Raw genomic sequence first — 16,958 nt, forward strand, 5'->3', positions numbered from 1 at the left:
TGCACTATGTAGGTAATAGGGTGCTGTTTAGGATGTAAGCTAAATGTCTGCAAATGGCGGCCGTGTTGTGTATGTGAATGACTCGTGTGTGTGTGAGAGTGAATGTTTGTTTGGCAGGAGGAGGGGGGTGTTTGGTGTGGTAACTGTCTAAACAACAGATGGGACTGCCTGATAGGATGACTTGGTGTGTTTGTGTCGGTCCAGGTGTGTCCTTTCTTGCCTGTGTGCTGGTGTGACAGTCGTGTGTGTGTGTGTGTACAGTACCAGTTTGGACTCCTACTCATTCCAGGGCTTATTTGTAGAATAATAGTGAAGACATCAGAACTATGAAATGACACACATGGAATCATGTAGTAACCAAAAAAGTGTTCAACAAATCAAATAAATATTTGAGATTCTTCAAATAGCCACCCTTTGCCTTGATGACAGCTTTGCACACTCTTGGCATTCTCTCAACCAGCTTCACCTGGAATGCTTTTCCAACAATCTTGAAGGAAACTCTTGAATGAGTAGGTGTGTCCAAACTTTTGACTGGTACTGTATATATGTCTCTGCATCGGGCAATGCATGTGTCTAACAACCAACCAGGCGTCCATTCCCTTTAGGAGACTGCAGGCTGACAATGTGTCTGTTTCTAGAAGTGCAGTGATGACGAAGACTAGGATGATGTTGAAGATGGTGGTCTACATTTCCCTGTTGATGGTCTCTATCTAAATATTAATACAGAGAGACACAGTCCATTTTAGATGTTTATACTAATAAGATTGTTGTTATTCCAAGTTAACTGACTTTATTTTTATGTGAAATCCCTAGACTTGAGCGGGAAGATGGGAGGGAGGGAGTTGGGAGGGAAGGAGAGAGTGGTGCTATTCTATACGTTCCTAGATAATGGTTGTTACCCTTCCTCTTGCGGATGGAGGGAAGAAGAGGGAGAGAGAGGGGTGTGGTGCTTTTTTTTCTTCCTGCTTGTTTAGAGTCTGAGGACGTAGGAGGCATTGTGGCAGGCCTCTGGTACTTAACTGCAGTCAAGACGACTGAAGAGAGGGAGAAGATCCTCGTCCCATGGCCTTTTTGCAACAAAGATAAATATTTTGTTTCTTTATGTAAGGGGCGGGGTGATGTAGCCTTTTCCTGGCTACCCAGACTCCTTGCTCCGGCCAAACGCTACGCCATGGATCTGACGATTTCTAGAACGCAGACACATTCAAACAGTTCTGATTGGTCTCAGAAAGTGATGGGTTGGGACAGAGTCAGAACACACGTGGGTAAAGCGGCGTTTTCAAAATGTGTCAGTGGCTTACTCTTGGTTCGAGATGCTCCAAACGGTAATGACTTTGTTTTGTACAACACCCCTCATGGTGATGTCACCACAACCCGACTTCAACGATGGCTGTCTGACTGAAGTATGTAGTGAGTCGTCAGGCAGACAGCCTGGAAATGCAGACTTTCAGTATAGCAGAGCTGAAATCAATCCCCTATTCCCTGTACTACTTTTGACCAGGGTCCATAGGGCTCTGGGTTGGGCTCTGGGTTGGGCTCTGGTCAAAAGTAGTGCAATATTTTTAAGGGAATAGGGTGCCATTGATTTCCAGGCTAGGGGGCCAGGGGTGTCTGTGGTTACGTCCCAAAATGTCACCCTATATAGTGCACTACTTTTGGCCAGAGTCCTATAGGATGCCATATGGGCCCTGGTCAAAAGTAGTGCACTAAATAGGGAATAGGATGCCATTTGGGATGCACMCCATGTTTGTCTTTTTTTTAATGACTTTTATCAAGTCCAATGCTACTGAGAGAGGGGACAGGAGAAGGAGGAAAAGGAGGACGAGTGAGTGAGGAATCATGTAGAAACACTGGCCAGGCACACACTTTCTAAATGAGGCTGGAAGTTGTTTCGCGGGGCCAGAAATTACATTTAAATAATGCTAGAGACCATATTTTAGAAAAGAGCTTTGTAGAAAATGTTATTATTACGTTGCTGTTTTTCTGTTTATACTTACCAATGTTTTTATTTCTACAGATTTAAATAGTGTACTGTATAGCTGCTTTCACCAACGCTAGTATTTACACACTAACGTTGCTAGGAATTAGCTTGTAAAAAAGGAATAGTCCACCGGAAGCCAGAAGTTAATTCAATTTCAACTTTGTCTGTAGGGTTGGTCTTTATGCAGGGGGGAAATGGAGAAAAAACATAGAATGGAGCGTATAATTAAAGGTCTGTTTGTAGACCCCATGCAGTTCCTCAGTGACTTCACTTCCTCTCTGTTTACCTCAGTCCCTCACAAGTTCTTGCCTTTTTTGTGCAGGTATGGCGCACGTGCCAGACTTTTTTTATTTTGACGTGAGGTAAGCAGAGAGGAAGTGGGACTACAGACCCACGTTTGGACAGGGTTTAAGTTGTGTTCTACTAAATGTTTTAAGCTTAATTTCCCCCCTGCATAAGGGCCAACTCTGCAGAGTAAGTTGAAATGTCATTTTATTTCACTCCTGTCTTCCGGCTGACTATTCCGTTTTCTTGCAAGCTAATTCCTAGCAACGCTAGTGTGTAAATACTAGTGTTGCTYAYAGAAGCTATGTACTGTAGTGTTTTAGGTCCTGATTACTAATTCAAACATTAACACGTTTTAGAAACTTGCCAAGTGTTCTGTCATTAAGAGGAAGTCGAACTCTGAAAGTGTAAAATAGCTAGAGAAAGAGATCCACATATTTTTTGCATTGTGCTGTAATGAAGAGGCTGCAGTTTTGATGCTGGACACGCGAAGGGGTGAATACCGTACTGAACCTGTATTGTGTACTTTTGGGAGGGAGGGGAGGGAGGGTTGGTTGACAGACAGACTGACTGACGGATGATGGACTGTGGAAGSACCACTAGCTGGTATGTCAGTCTCTCCTAAGGGACTATATCTCTTAAATTCCTTACTAGGAATAACCATTTATAATATCCATCAGACTTTTTTTATGTTCTTGTACATTTCCTTGAAACCCAGAATTCCCTGGAAGTTAAATTAGCTTCCGCCTTCACTTGACCGTGCTTGTCTCGTGGTCCAGCTCAGTTGTTAGAGCATGGCGCTTGCAATGCCAGGATAGTGGGTTCAATTCCCGGGATCACCCATACGTAAAATGTATGCACGCATGACTGTAAATGGCTTTGGATAAAAGCTAAATGGCATATAYTGACAAGTGTCCCAGCCAGGGAAATGTTGGTTGGATTGTAYTCTCGGTTACCCAGAAGTAACATTATTGCCGAAAATTGTCTGTCCACAAGAGAATAGCTGGATTGTGATGCTCATAAAGTGCTCGCCCACCTGGTGTCTGGTGTTGGTACTACAACTCAGAGGGGGGGGGGTGGACTTCTTGCGCTGCCTGGTATTACCATCATCCTAACGATAGAGGGCAGCGTAATGTTACATCAGTGAGACAGTGGTTGAGCTTTGCTTTCTGTCTTGTATTCTTTAATTCTACATTCAAAAAGACCTGTCAGTATTTGCTTTGGGGTTGAAGTCCCCATTGTGTTTAAGACCAAATATTTTGTCAGTTGATCCCCATAGCTAACGTAAGCTCTGCTGGAGTCAATACACAGCGGCAAGTAAATACTTATTCATAGCCTATATCCTGACAGGAATACATTGCTTCTTGTCTTTGTCATGCTCCATGTATCTACCCGTCTGTCTTCCCATGAGCAAATGACTTTGAAATGATGTTTTATAATACGCAATTTCAATGTCTTGTGCTCGCTGGGTTGCTTCTTGTCGCTACCTGGTTCCACTCGGCACCACAGACGAATAAAAGGGAAATAGAGAGGGTGGAATAATCTCTAATAAAGCACCTTTGGGTGGGCGCTAACGGTTCGGTATAGTAGAGACCGCTAGCCAAAGCCTCGGCACCTTGTCAACACGTTCTCTATTTAGTCCCTCTAGAACAGTCTGTTGTATTTGGTGGCAGAAGTGTGATCCGGGCATAGAAATAGAATCTATAGAACGGACCTCCCCATTCAAGTCAATGATGGCATAATGGGTTAGGCAGGCGTACTCAACTCTTACCCTACGCGGTCCCGAGCCTGCTGGTTTTCTGTTCMACCTAATAATTAATTGCACACACCTGGTGTCCCAGGTCTAAATCAGTCCCTGGTTTTAGAGGGGAACAATGAAAACAWTCAGTGGAACTGGCTTCCAGGTCCAGAGTTGAGTTTGAGGGGGTTAGKGGTTCCAAGCCCGTTCTATTTCGATGGATCCAGGATTGTGTTCATCAGGCACCAAACGGTGGAAAACTGACAAGCGTGGAGGGACTACCCCGAATTTGTCCAATAGGAAGCTCTAGTTTTTGTTGCGAAATGATTTGCTACGCTGTCTACTAATGAATGGGGGGAAATCAACTCTTTGTGGGGATGATTTTTTTGTAGTTTCATTTATTTCTGTATTTTTTTATTATTCCTTTTCATTTTGTGTTCATTTTGTTGTTGCTGTACCCACCACAACCCCCCCCCCCCGGCAGGTTCTGGGGGGTGGTGACCAACCAACCAACGCGTAGGGAGGTTATCCCCCTGGTCACATGGTCATGTAACCCCCTGGGTCCTAGTGACCAGACTGTACATCTCTTCTCTGCAGAGGGAGGAGAGGGGGTGGGAAGCCATTCTATCACTATAGGAGCCCCCCTCCCAACCGGCGCTCTCTGCATGGCAGGCTATAGGTAGAAGTTAACCCCTTTACCACAGCTCTAGAACCAGACTACCCTGTTACAATCCTAATTTTAAACATGATGGGGATKAACAAGATCTGACCTTAGACCAGTGGTAAGGGACAAGGCCATTTCTGCTTGTGGCCTGTCAATCCTTGTATGTTTCCTTGCAGTTAAAATCAGACCTGGGTTCAAATCTTTAAAATACTTTGGAGCTCTAMCCCTCCTGGAGAATCTAATGGGRCGWGTATGCCGTTTTAGGACAATTCTATTGGGTCCATTAAGCCAGGCGTGCTCAATCAATCCCAGATGAAGTATTTGAAATTATTTCAAATAGTGTTTGATCCCAGGTCTGGCTCCAATCTGTGCTTTTCTCTGCAACCGCTGACTGACAGCAATCTTCTAAACGTCTATTCCAGAGATACATTTACTAGTATTACCGCTCCTTATAAGGACCCTGACGCACCAGAGATACACAAACCACACACACACGGCATGGCTGCTCACTGAAAGTGTCCCGTTTTAATGTGTGTTTACAACTACACAGACACAGTTTACCTCCTATGCCGTCAGCCATAGCCTCAGACCGTTACTAACCTCATAAGTACTGGGGTCGTGTTCATTACGCACAGAACGGARTGCATGAACTTGTCTAATAAGAGACGCTCATGTTTTTGTTTTTTTRCGTTGCAAAACGTTTCGCTACGGTGCGCCCTAATGAATACGACCCAGGAGACGTTAAGGCTACAGTAGTTAGTTCAGGTACAGACAGACCAGAACAATTAAAATAGCTCAAGTCTCATATTGACATGAATACAGTCAAGGTATTGGCTGCAGAGAAGTGGGATGCTTTGTGAAAGTTATTACCTCAGTTACAMAGAGAGAMAAGACAGCAACCGAGAATGACTCTTTTTGATTTGGTTTCRTGTCTCTGGTGCCGTCGAGGTCTTTCCCCGTTGCAGATCTTTCTTTTCACACTATAAATACAGTATATTAAACTGTACATTCTTACAATACATAGAAGCACTATTGAAGTTTGATTGTTGTTCACTTGCAGCATGAGTTATTATACTGAATTATGATTTTAAAAAATAACCCAGATTTAAATCAAATATAAAAAAGAAAAACTTTTTTGGATATAAACTACATACAACCTAATGCAGTAGTGTTAAAGATATACTACTGATAATGTCGAAGCTGATGCTCCTCCCGACGACCCTATGCCGTGTTCCCCCCTCTTCCTGATCCCTACCCATGTACATGCCAGTGTTTTTTCCGTGTTCCAAGTGCCAATAACTTTGTGAAATCCTAACTGTGACCCAGTAATAAAGATCATTGCACATTAACTACTGTAAAAAAAGACAAATTATGAAAAACAATCTGAATATCTTAATAAAAGGTTTGTAACATACGTGTGGGTTTTTACTGTGTTTTAGTCGTACTGTCGTCTTCATGGTTTGGGAATGTCATGTATACCACATTTTATAACAAACATTCCTGGCTTGTCTTTTTATCCAGTGGATTCAGTCTTATGTACTTGTACCAAAGCCACACGTCTTTAAGTTTGGAAATATCATGTAAAATGTTATATCACTACTTTGATATGTATAGACCTACCGCAGCCTGTTGGATGCTTCACGTATGTCTCATTCTGTGTTTATAGCTATTTGTTTCAGGTATGCTTGACGCAAACATTTCACACACGCTTTTTCCAGTACTCAGGACAGCTCTCTTTATGGCATGGAAAGTATTCTGGAATATTGCAAATTGGTGCTGAGGGTAGGTCATGATGATCATTACTCATTCCCATGTAAGGTCTTCAACTGAAATACACCACCCATAGGTTTAAATCCAGTCTTTAAGGGCAGGCATTCAATCAGATCAGCGTAATAGCACGCTTGATATTTAAAGGTAATTTCCAATTGAGAACGAGGCCAACGTTGCTCACTGACCTACCTCAACACCAGCCGTGGAGACTCAATGCATTTTAGTTCTGAAGGGAAAATGTATTGAGAGTCAAACACTTTAAAAGCATATGATTTATTAAGAACAAGTGTTCATTTTCATCAAGAAACTACAATGACGGCAAAACATTTATCATAGTCTTTAGGATGGGCGACATACAAAAAAGGAGTGTTTACTTGACGTTTCAGGCTGATACGGCAAAGCATTTGAAATGACTCCTGTGTTCATTCTTAGACGGCGACCGACAACGTATGTTTTTTGGGTTAAGAGGCAAATAGAATTAGAAAACGTTACCAATGAATAGCAACAGAACTTGAAATAAAGAGATGAGTGAGGTCACTAATTCAATGAAACCAACCTTTCACCAACGTTTACTGCACTCACATGGCAACAAAATAGTACAGTTCTAAACTCCCATTCAACAACATGGAAATGTTAACAAACAAAAGCAGGAAGGCGGCCATTTTGTATGCTATTTACACAATACATTCTTCCCACGAGGCATCTAGTAATTTCCATAGCATGAGAAACGCTTCATTGAAGTGGATAAATGCTAACCTTTTCCTTTTTGACTTGGAAGAATCAGGCCCTGTTCAAACCCTTCTAAWGCAACCATGTTTGTGCACAATCACTGATCTGACAAAGTTGGATAGGTGGAATTTAGGCTACTTTCCACTGTGTCGTTAGATCAGTGGTGAGGGTCGGAAGGAAGGATGCATTAGAACAGGGCCTATTGTACCAGTCAATACACCCTGAGAGAGTTCCTAATAAATCATTGGAGAATGTGATAGAGGGAAACCAGTAGAGACAGATTTCAGTAGAACAGAGCATGGAAAGAATACTTGAGTGATTCAATCAGTACAATGTAAATACCAGCCCACACAAACGYGTACCAAGGTGGCAGTGCCAACCAAAAGACACCAGGCAGGAAACTCACATAGAGATATGTCTTGAGAAAGGCTAAATAAGTACATCCCACAATGTCAAGCATTACATTTATTTACACAATATTATAAAATGCACCTCAGGGTCATATTCATAAAGACTCTCAGAGTAGGAGGCAAAARTGATCCTATATCAGCACTCCTCTGAAAACGGACCATCACATCAGTCAGTGTGGTATCTCACATTATGACATGGCCATAAATGTCCACTAGGGGGCGAAAGAGCTTCAAATTAACTTGTTTTGCTGCTAATTTCCTGCCCAGCAACCCAGAACTCCCAACTGTTACTATGGAAAAGCTATCACCATAGGCTTGAACTTTACCATATCCTCAAATCCTTTATCCATGAAGGGGAAATTACATAAAACGTGTATAGGGGTAACTTCTACCTCCTGTGAAAAGGTATTCCAATGGGCCAGATGATTTGGAACAAGGTAGAAGTTAACCTAACAACTGATCTAGGATCTAGGTGATTTCACCAATCCTAAGTAGTGCACTATGTAGGGAATAGGGTTCTATTTGGGATGAAGACCATAGATCATCTCATAGACSTATAAAAATAGAAAAGGCAACATTGACATCTCCCTCATTCCCATCATTCCAAGTCAGTACCATAATTCACACACATAAAAGAGACATCTTAGCTTTGCCTGAATATATAATATAATGTAACCGTCATCTCACTGCTGTTCACTCCTCTGATATGGGTGGTGAGAGAGGTGGGAAAGAGGAGGGACACGGGGATAGACAGAAACACAGAGACAGAGAGAGAGATGAGTAATAGAAAGATAAGGGGAATTCAGTCTCTGAATAATCTATGACAAAGGAAAGACGAGGGTTGGATTGGAWTCCCCGTTTCCTTTATCGATGCCTCCATCCATTTCATCATCCATCATTCATCCCCAGGAAGGAGTGGGTGAGTGTGGTAGAGTCGTGTAGTGAAGAGAGGTCCGTACTCAGAGGGTGAAGAAGAGGATGAGAACAACTACCATGATGACCACCAGTACTCCGATGGCACACCACTGTCTCCTACCTGAGAGAACACACACACACATGTCAAAATCACGAGTGTATAGGCTAGAGATGCTAATATGTACTTGCCTGCCATAGCCTGAGGGCCACTGAATAATAACATCTGCATAGTAAGCAGTAACTTACTTAATATCATTCCAAATAGTAGTGGTATGGGTAGTAGGGTGATGGTAACGATAGCAGTTTAGTGATGGTAGTAGTAATGGTGGTGGCGGTCGTAGTAGTAATGGTGGTGGCGATCGTAGTAGTAATGGTGGTGGCGGTCGTAGTAGTAATGGTGGTGCGGTCGTAGTAGTAATGGTGGTGCGGTCGTAGTAGTAATGGTGGTGGCGGTCGTAGTAGTAATGGTGGTGGCGGTCGTAGTAGTAATGGAGTGGTGGCGGTCGTAGTAGTAATGGTGGTGGCGGTCGTAGTTGTAATGATGTGTGGCGGTCGTAGTAGTAATGGTGGTGGCGGTCGTTAGTTGTAATGGTGGTGGCGGTCGTAGTTGTAATGATGGTGGCGGTCGTAGTAGTAATGGTGGTGGCGGTCGTAGTAGTAATGGTGGTGGCGTCGTAGTAGTAATGTGGTGCGGTCGTAGTTGTAATGATGGTGGCGGTCGTAGTAGTAATGGTGGTGGCGGTCGTAGTTGTAATGATGGTGGCGGTCGTAGTAGTAATGGTGGTGGCGGTCGTAGTTGTAATGGTGTGGCGGTCGTAGTAGTAATGATGGTGGGCGTCGTAGTTGTAATGATGGTGGCGGTCGTAGTTGTAATGATGGTGGCGGTCGTAGTTGTAATGATGGTGGCGGTCGTAGTAGTAATGATGGTGGCGGTCGTAGTTGTAATGATGGTGGCGGTCGTAGTTGTAATGATGGTGGCGGTCGTAGTTGTAATGATGGTGGCGGTGATAGTTGTAATGATGGTGGTGGTAGTAATGATGATGGTGGTAGTAGTAATAGATGGTGGTAGTGGTAATGGTGTGGTAGTAGTAATGATGGCGGTAGTAGTAATGGTGGTGGAGTAGTAATGGTGGTGGCGGTCGTAGTTGTAATGATGGTGGGGTCGTAGTTGTAAAGAGGTGGCGGTCGTAGTTTAATGATGGTGGCGGTCTAGTTGTAATGATGGTGGCGGTCGTAGTTGTAATGATGGTGGCAGTGGTAATGGTGGTGGTAGTAGTAATGATGTCGGTAGTGGTAATGGTGGTGGTAGTAGTAATGGTGGTGGTAGTAGTAATGTAGTAGTAATGGTGGTGGTATTAGTAATGGTGGTGGTAGTAGTAATGATGTCGGTAGTGGTAATGGTGGTGGTAGTAGTAATGGTGGTGGTAGTAGTAATGGTGGTGGTAGTAGTAATTAGTCGGTAGTGGTAATGGTGGTGGTAGTAGTAATGGTGGTGGTAGTAGTAATGGTAGTAGTAATGGTGGTGGTATTAGTAATGGTGGTGGTAGTAGTAATGGTAGTAGTAATGGTGGTGGTAGTAGTAATGATATCGGTAGTAGTAATGATGGTGGTAGTAGTAATGGTGTCGGTAGTAGTAATGGTGGTGGTAGTAGTAATGGTGTCGGTAGTAGTAATGATGGTGGTAGTAGTAATGGTGTCGGTAGTAGTAATGGTGGTGGTAGTAGTAATGATATCGGTAGTAGTAATGATGGTGGTAGTAGTAATGGTGTCGGTAGTAGTAATGATGGTGGTAGTAGTATGGTGTCGGTAGTAGTAATGATGGTGGTAGTAGTAATGGTGTCGGTAGTAGTAATGATGGTGGTAGTAGTAATGGTGTCGGTAGTAGTAAATGGTGGTGGTAGTAGTAATGGTAGTAGTAATGATGTCGGTAGTAGTAATGATGTCGGTAGTAGTAATGATGGCGGTGGTCGTAATGATGGCGGTGGTCGTAATGATGGCGGTGGTAGTAATGATGGCGGTGGTAGTAATGATGGCGGTGGTCGTAATGATGGTTGTAGTAGTAATGATGGCGGTGGTCGTAATGATCGGCGGTAGTAGTAATGATGGTGGTAGTAGTAATGATGGTTGTGTGGTAGTAATGTTGGTTGTAGTATTAATGATGGTGTAGTGGTAATGGTGGTGGTAGTAGTAATGATGGCGGTAGTAGTAATGATGGGCGGATGTAGTAATGATGGCGGTTGTAGTAATGGTGGTACTACCATATTATTATTATTTAATTAATTAACATTATTTTATTACAATGTATATTGTATACATTGTTGCTTCGGCAATATAGACGCATTGTTTTTCATGTCAATAAAGCAGCTTGAATTTGAATGTGAAACTTGACTAAGAGAGAGAGAGGGAGACAGAGAGGGAGGGAGACAGAGGAAGAGAGAGTGATATTAAGGTAAAGAGAGGGAGACAGAGAGGGAGGGAGACAGAGGAAGAGAGAGAGTGATATTAAGGTAAAGAGAGGGAGACAGAGGAAGAGAGAGAGTGATATTAAGGTAAAGAGAGGGAGACAGAGAGGGAGGGAGACAGAGGAAGAGAGAGAGTGATATTAAGGTAAAGAGAGGGGGTGTGACTTGGTGTTGTACTTGTCGTCTATGTGAGAGAGAGAGAAGAACTGACAGAGATGGAGCGTATGTATGTGTGTTAACTCACTGCTGGTCATGTGGGAGACTTTCTCCATCTTCTTGAGGACAGAGTCCATCCTAGAACCCGTCTGGTCCATCTCCTCTCCAAACTCTCCTAGCATACTGGAACATACAGGACAAAATAGGTGTTAGACACACACATTTCAGTCATTTAACAGATGTTCTTATCCAGAGCGACTTACAGGAGCAATTAGGGTTAAGTGCCTTGCTCCAGGGCACAAACAGATGTTTCACCTAGTCGGCTCTGGGATTCAAACCAGTGATCGTTTGGTTACTGGCCCAACGCTCTTAACCACTAGGCTACCTGCTGCTTACACACACACACACACACACACACACAGACACAGACACACACACTTAGACCATCGAGACACACACAGTAAACTGTCTAAAACACCCCTAAAATACTGGAACATACAGGAGAATCACAAACAATGAACACACGTAAAGTACACACTCACTGAACCCTTCAAACACACACGTCTCAGCATGGGAAGTACACCGTGAGATTACATGACAACAATGGAATTCACATGTAAACGTTCAGTACACACAGAGGCTCCTTCAACCCTTTAAAAGCACGCACATACACTGGAGCAAGGCGGTTAACTCTCAACAACAACTGCTGKCCGGGCGCCGATGACGTCGATTAAAGGCAGCGRCRCTCTGATTCAGAGGGGTTGGGTTAAATGTGGAAGACACATTTCGGTTGAATGTATTCAGTTGTACAACTGACTAGGTATCTCCTTTCCTCACACACACATATGAGGCAGCTATTTAAGTCAGGATAACCAGTGGAAGAGGGAGGGAGGTGTGGTCGCTTAAGGGTAGCAGGTGGAGAGGTTCCAACCCCTATTCCCTTCCCCCTCACCACCAAATGTGTGTGTGTGTGTGTGTGTGTGTGTGTGTGTGTGTGTGTGTGTGTGTGTGTGTGTGTGTGTGTGTGTGTGTGTGGTGTGTGTATACACTCACACAGCCTGCTGGTCTAGTTCATCTCCGATGCGTCCTGACATGTCTTTCAGTACTCTGATGCTTCCTGTCACCAGCTCCAACTGCTCATCCTGGTCCTGCATGATCAACTGTGGAGAACACATCATCATCATCCTCCTCCTAACCCCAACCGTAGCTTCACGTCCACACCGCAGCTAAACCATCATCACATGAACCATCATCTTGTTCCTTCTATATCAACGAGACACAGAAAGCTTCACGCTAACCCTCTTCCCTCCATCCTACCTGCTGTTGTTCCTGTTGATCCTGGATGTATCTGGAGTTGGTTGACACCAGGTGAGACTCCAGACCATCAGACCTGTCCTGCCCAGAGGCACCCATCAGAGCCTGAGATAGACAGAGACCAACTGATGTTACAACGTGTGAGACAGAGGAGATACCTGCATAAGTCAACGTGTATCAAAATAAAGGTGTGTAGCGTGAGAGAGAGAGAGAAGTGAGAGAGGGTGAGAGAAATAGTGTGTAGACAGGTAAACCAACCTGTCTGTTCTTCTTCTCTGCCTGGGCCACAACAGAGGGACTGGAGAGTTGCTCCTTCATCTCCTATACACAACAACACACAGCGTCAGCTCAGTAGCGACAACAACACACAGCGTCAGCTACAGTAGCGACAACAACACACAGCGTCAGCTACAGTAGCGAAACAACACACAGCGTCAGCTACAGTAGCGACACAACACACAGCGTCAGCTACAGTAGCGACAACACACACAGCGTCAGCTACAGTAGCGACCACAACACACAGCGTCAGCTACAGTAGCGACAACAAACACAGCGTCAGCTACAGTAGCGACAACAACACACAGCGTCAGCTACAGTAGCGACAACAACACACAGCGTCAGCTACAGTAGCGACAACAACACACAGCGTCAGCTACAGTAGCGAAAACAACACACAGCGTCAGCTACAGTAGCGACAACAACAACAGCGTCAGCTACAGTAGCTAAACAACACACAGCGTTAGCTACAGTAGCTACAACAACACACAGCGTTAGCTCAGTAGCTACAACAACACACAGTGTTAGCTACAGTAGCTACAACACACACAGTGTTAGCTACAGTAGCTACAACAACACACGTGTTAGCTACAGTAGCTACAACAACACACAGTGTTAGCTACAGTAGCTACAACAACACACAGTGTTAGCTACAGTAGCTACAACAACACAAGTGTTAGCTACAGTAGCTACAACAACACACAGTGTTAGCTACAGTAGCTACAACAACACACAGTGTTAGCTACAGTAGCTCAACAACACACAGTGTTAGCTACAGTAGGCTACAACAACACACAGTGTTAGCTACAGTAGCTACAACACACACACAGTGTTAGCTACAGTAGCTACCACAACGAGTGTTAGCTACAGTAGCTACAACAACAAGAGTGTTAGCTACGTAGCTACAACAACACACAGTGTTAGCTACAGTAGCTACAACAACACACAGTGTAGCTACAGTAGCTACAAAAACACAGTGTTAGCTACAGTAGCTACAACAACACACAGTTTAGCTACAGTAGCTACAACAACAGATACACACCGTAGATTTCATCCAATCAAATGTAGCTGTAGAAATCTCCTTTTCTTTTCAGTTATAGAGGTAGGGAAAGGGGGATACCTAGTCAGCTGTACAACTGAATGCATTCAACTGAAATGTGTCTTCCACATTTAACCCAACCCTCTGAATCAGAGAGGTGTGGGGGGCTGCCTTAATCGACATCCACGTCTTCGGCGCCCAGGGAACAGTGGGTTTACTGCCTTGCTCAGGGGGCAAACGACAGATTTTTTCCTTGTCAGCTCAGGGATTCAATCCAGCACCTTTCGTACTGCTCAACGCTCTAACCCCCCCCCCCCCCATCTCTAACCACTAGGCTACCTGCCGGTGACAGACAGGTAGTGATACTACACCGTGTTACCTGTACGGCCTGCCGTGTCCGCTCACAAAGTCTCTCCTCTCCTGCAGCTCATTCTCCCCAGGCGGAACTTCCCCGGGTTGGACTCAACGATACCTGGGAGAGGGTCAAGGCTCAACACACACAGATCTCAGGGTTCTCCTCAGGAATTGTTAAGAATGTGGTTCTGCCGAGTACAGCAGGCAAGTGCCCCCTTTGGACTCAAGAGATTTTTTTTTGAGCACCTGTAACTACACACACAGGCCAACGCTCTGCCACACAGCTTAGCCTACACACACACAGGCTTACGCTCTACACACACACGCTTACGCTCTACACAACACACACACAGGCTTACGCTCTACACACAACACACACACAGGCTTACGATCTAAACACACACACACACAGGCCTACGCTCTATACACACAACACACAGGCTTACGCTCTACACACACACAGGCCTACGCTCTATACACACACACACAGGCTTACGCTCTAACACACACACACACACACAGGCTTACGCTCTGCACACACACAGGCCTACGCTCTACACACACAACACACACACACAGGCTTACGCTCTGCACACACACACAGGCTTACGCTCTACACACACCACACAACACACACACAGGCTTACGCTCTACACACACCACACACAAACACAACACACACACACAGGCTTACGCTCTGCACACACACACACACACACACACACACAGGCCTACGCTCTACACACACATTCTCTCCCCCTCTTTCTATAAGGAAGGACAGACTATATATATACACTGCTCAAAAAAAATAAAGGGAACACTTAAACAACACAATGTAACTCCAAGTCAATCACACTTCTGTGAAATCAAACTGTCCACTTAGGAAGCAACACTGATTGACAATAAATTTCACATGCTGTTGTGCAAATGGAATAGACAAAAGGTGAAATTATAGGCAATTAGCAAGACACCCCCAATAAAGGAGTGGTTCTGCAGGTGGTGACCACAGACCACTTCTCAGTTCCTATGCTTCCTGGCTGATGTTTTGGTCACTTTTGAATGCTGCGGTGCTTTCACTCTAGTGGTAGCATGAGACGGAGTCTACAACCCACACAGTGGCTCAGGTAGTGCAGCTCATCCAGGATGGCACATCAATGCGAGCTGTGGCAAGAAGGTTTGCTGTGTCTGTCAGCGTAGTGTCCAGAGCATGGAGGCGCTACCAGGAGACAGGCCAGTACATCAGGAGACGTGGAGGAGGCCGTAGGAGGGCAACAACCCAGCAGCAGGACCGCTACCTCTGCCTTTGTGCAAGGAGGAGCACTGCCAGAGCCCTGCAAAATGACCTCCAGCAGGCCCCAAATGTGCGTGTCTGCTCAAACGGTCAGAAACAGACTCCATGAGGGTGGTATGAGAGCCCGACGTCCACAGGTGGGGGATTGACTGTGTTATTGACTTGTGTTACATTGTGTTGTTTAAGTGTTCCCTTATTTTTTTGAGCAGTGTATATATTATAATATATATATATATATATCTCCCCCTCTTTCTATAAGGAAGGACTGACTATATATATATATATATATATATATCCTCTTTCTATAAGGAAGGACAGACTATATATATATATATATATCTCCCTCTTTCTATAAGGAAGGACAGACTATATCACTACCACCCACCATCTCTCACACCTTCTTTCGTGTGGAAGTGTGTGTAATATCTATGTTTAGAAACACACACGCCTCATCGCTCTTTCTATGAGGAAGGACAGTTCCATATCTCTAACCCATCTTTCATTCCTTCTCTCTCATGGGCAATTCCACTGACTCAGTTTTTTCACTTTAAAAATGTATGCCAAACAAAAACACTTTCAAAGTTTAACCAACCATACAACTCTATGCACAAGCACTACATTTAAMAACTTACAGATTWWTTTTTTTTACAAAAAAACGAATTTAGTGGAAGAACTGTGCAGATGTAAACTTTGGTAACGGAATCACGGTAAAATCTCCCTCAGGTTTTTATGCGACCACGTTTTCCAAAAACTCTTAAATACCTGCTCAGAATTAACATTCAAAGAAGTCTGCAGAAAGAATGGGGTCAGCTATGACATCACACCTTGGTTATTGAACTACAGTAAGTGAAGTGGATTTACACACGGTAACGCATTTACGGTAACGGAATTACATCATGGGTCCCCTATACTACACAGAAACTGCATAATTATGGATGTCATTCTCCTCATGTTTCACAAGTTTAGACATCACACCGCAGCAGACCAAAGCAGTGTAGAGTTCAGTACAGTACAATACAGTAGAGTTCAGTAAAGTACAGTAGAGTAGAGTACAGTACAGTAGAGTACAATACAGTAGAGTAGAGTACAATTCAGTACAATACAGTAGAGTTCAGTAAAGTATAATGCAGTAGAGTTCAGTACAGTATAGTACAGTTCAGTTCAGTACAGTACAGTACAATACAGTACAGTTCAGTAGAGTTCAGTACAGTAAAGTACAATGCAGTAGAGTTCAGTAAAGTAGAGTACAATACAATACTCTACTTTTCTTTACTGTACTCCACTATTATGTTGTAATGGACTGTACTATCCAAACATAATTCTTTAATAGGTTCAGATTTGGTCCAGTCCGGTCCGTCTGTGGACGTTGAAATCAAGGCCAGGCTGGACTGACCAAATTTCAACTACTCTTCAACGTCCATGGACATCCGGTGTCGGTCGGTGCTCAGTGGATGAGGATGCTGGTTCCAGGAAATGGAAAGAGAAGAGGCTCAAGGGTCGGTGTTGGTAAGAGCTGGGAGAGGTGATATTAACTGGAGAGAGAGGAAGAGAGGGAGGGGGAGGGGTTTTCCAGA

General features: G+C 44.1%; 1 protein-coding gene across 1 annotated transcript; it reads right to left on the minus strand.

The window, feature by feature from the left end:
• Positions 1-6,695: 6,695 nt before the first annotated feature.
• LOC112077443 (syntaxin-10-like) lies at positions 6,696-14,244 on the minus strand (the record flags this gene model as incomplete). Its single annotated transcript, XM_024143955.2, is given in 8 exon segments — positions 6,696-8,613; positions 11,199-11,293; positions 12,164-12,270; positions 12,428-12,529; positions 12,683-12,745; positions 14,119-14,144; positions 14,147-14,173; positions 14,176-14,244. Coding segments are annotated over 8 exon segments (566 nt in total), but the record flags the coding sequence as incomplete, so codon positions are not given.
• Between the last annotated feature and the right edge of the window lie 2,714 nt (positions 14,245-16,958).

This window comes from Salvelinus sp. IW2-2015, unplaced genomic scaffold, assembly GCF_002910315.2.
Source record: "Salvelinus sp. IW2-2015 unplaced genomic scaffold, ASM291031v2 Un_scaffold4569, whole genome shotgun sequence".
In the NCBI taxonomy this organism is placed as follows: Eukaryota; Metazoa; Chordata; class Actinopteri; order Salmoniformes; family Salmonidae; genus Salvelinus; species Salvelinus sp. IW2-2015.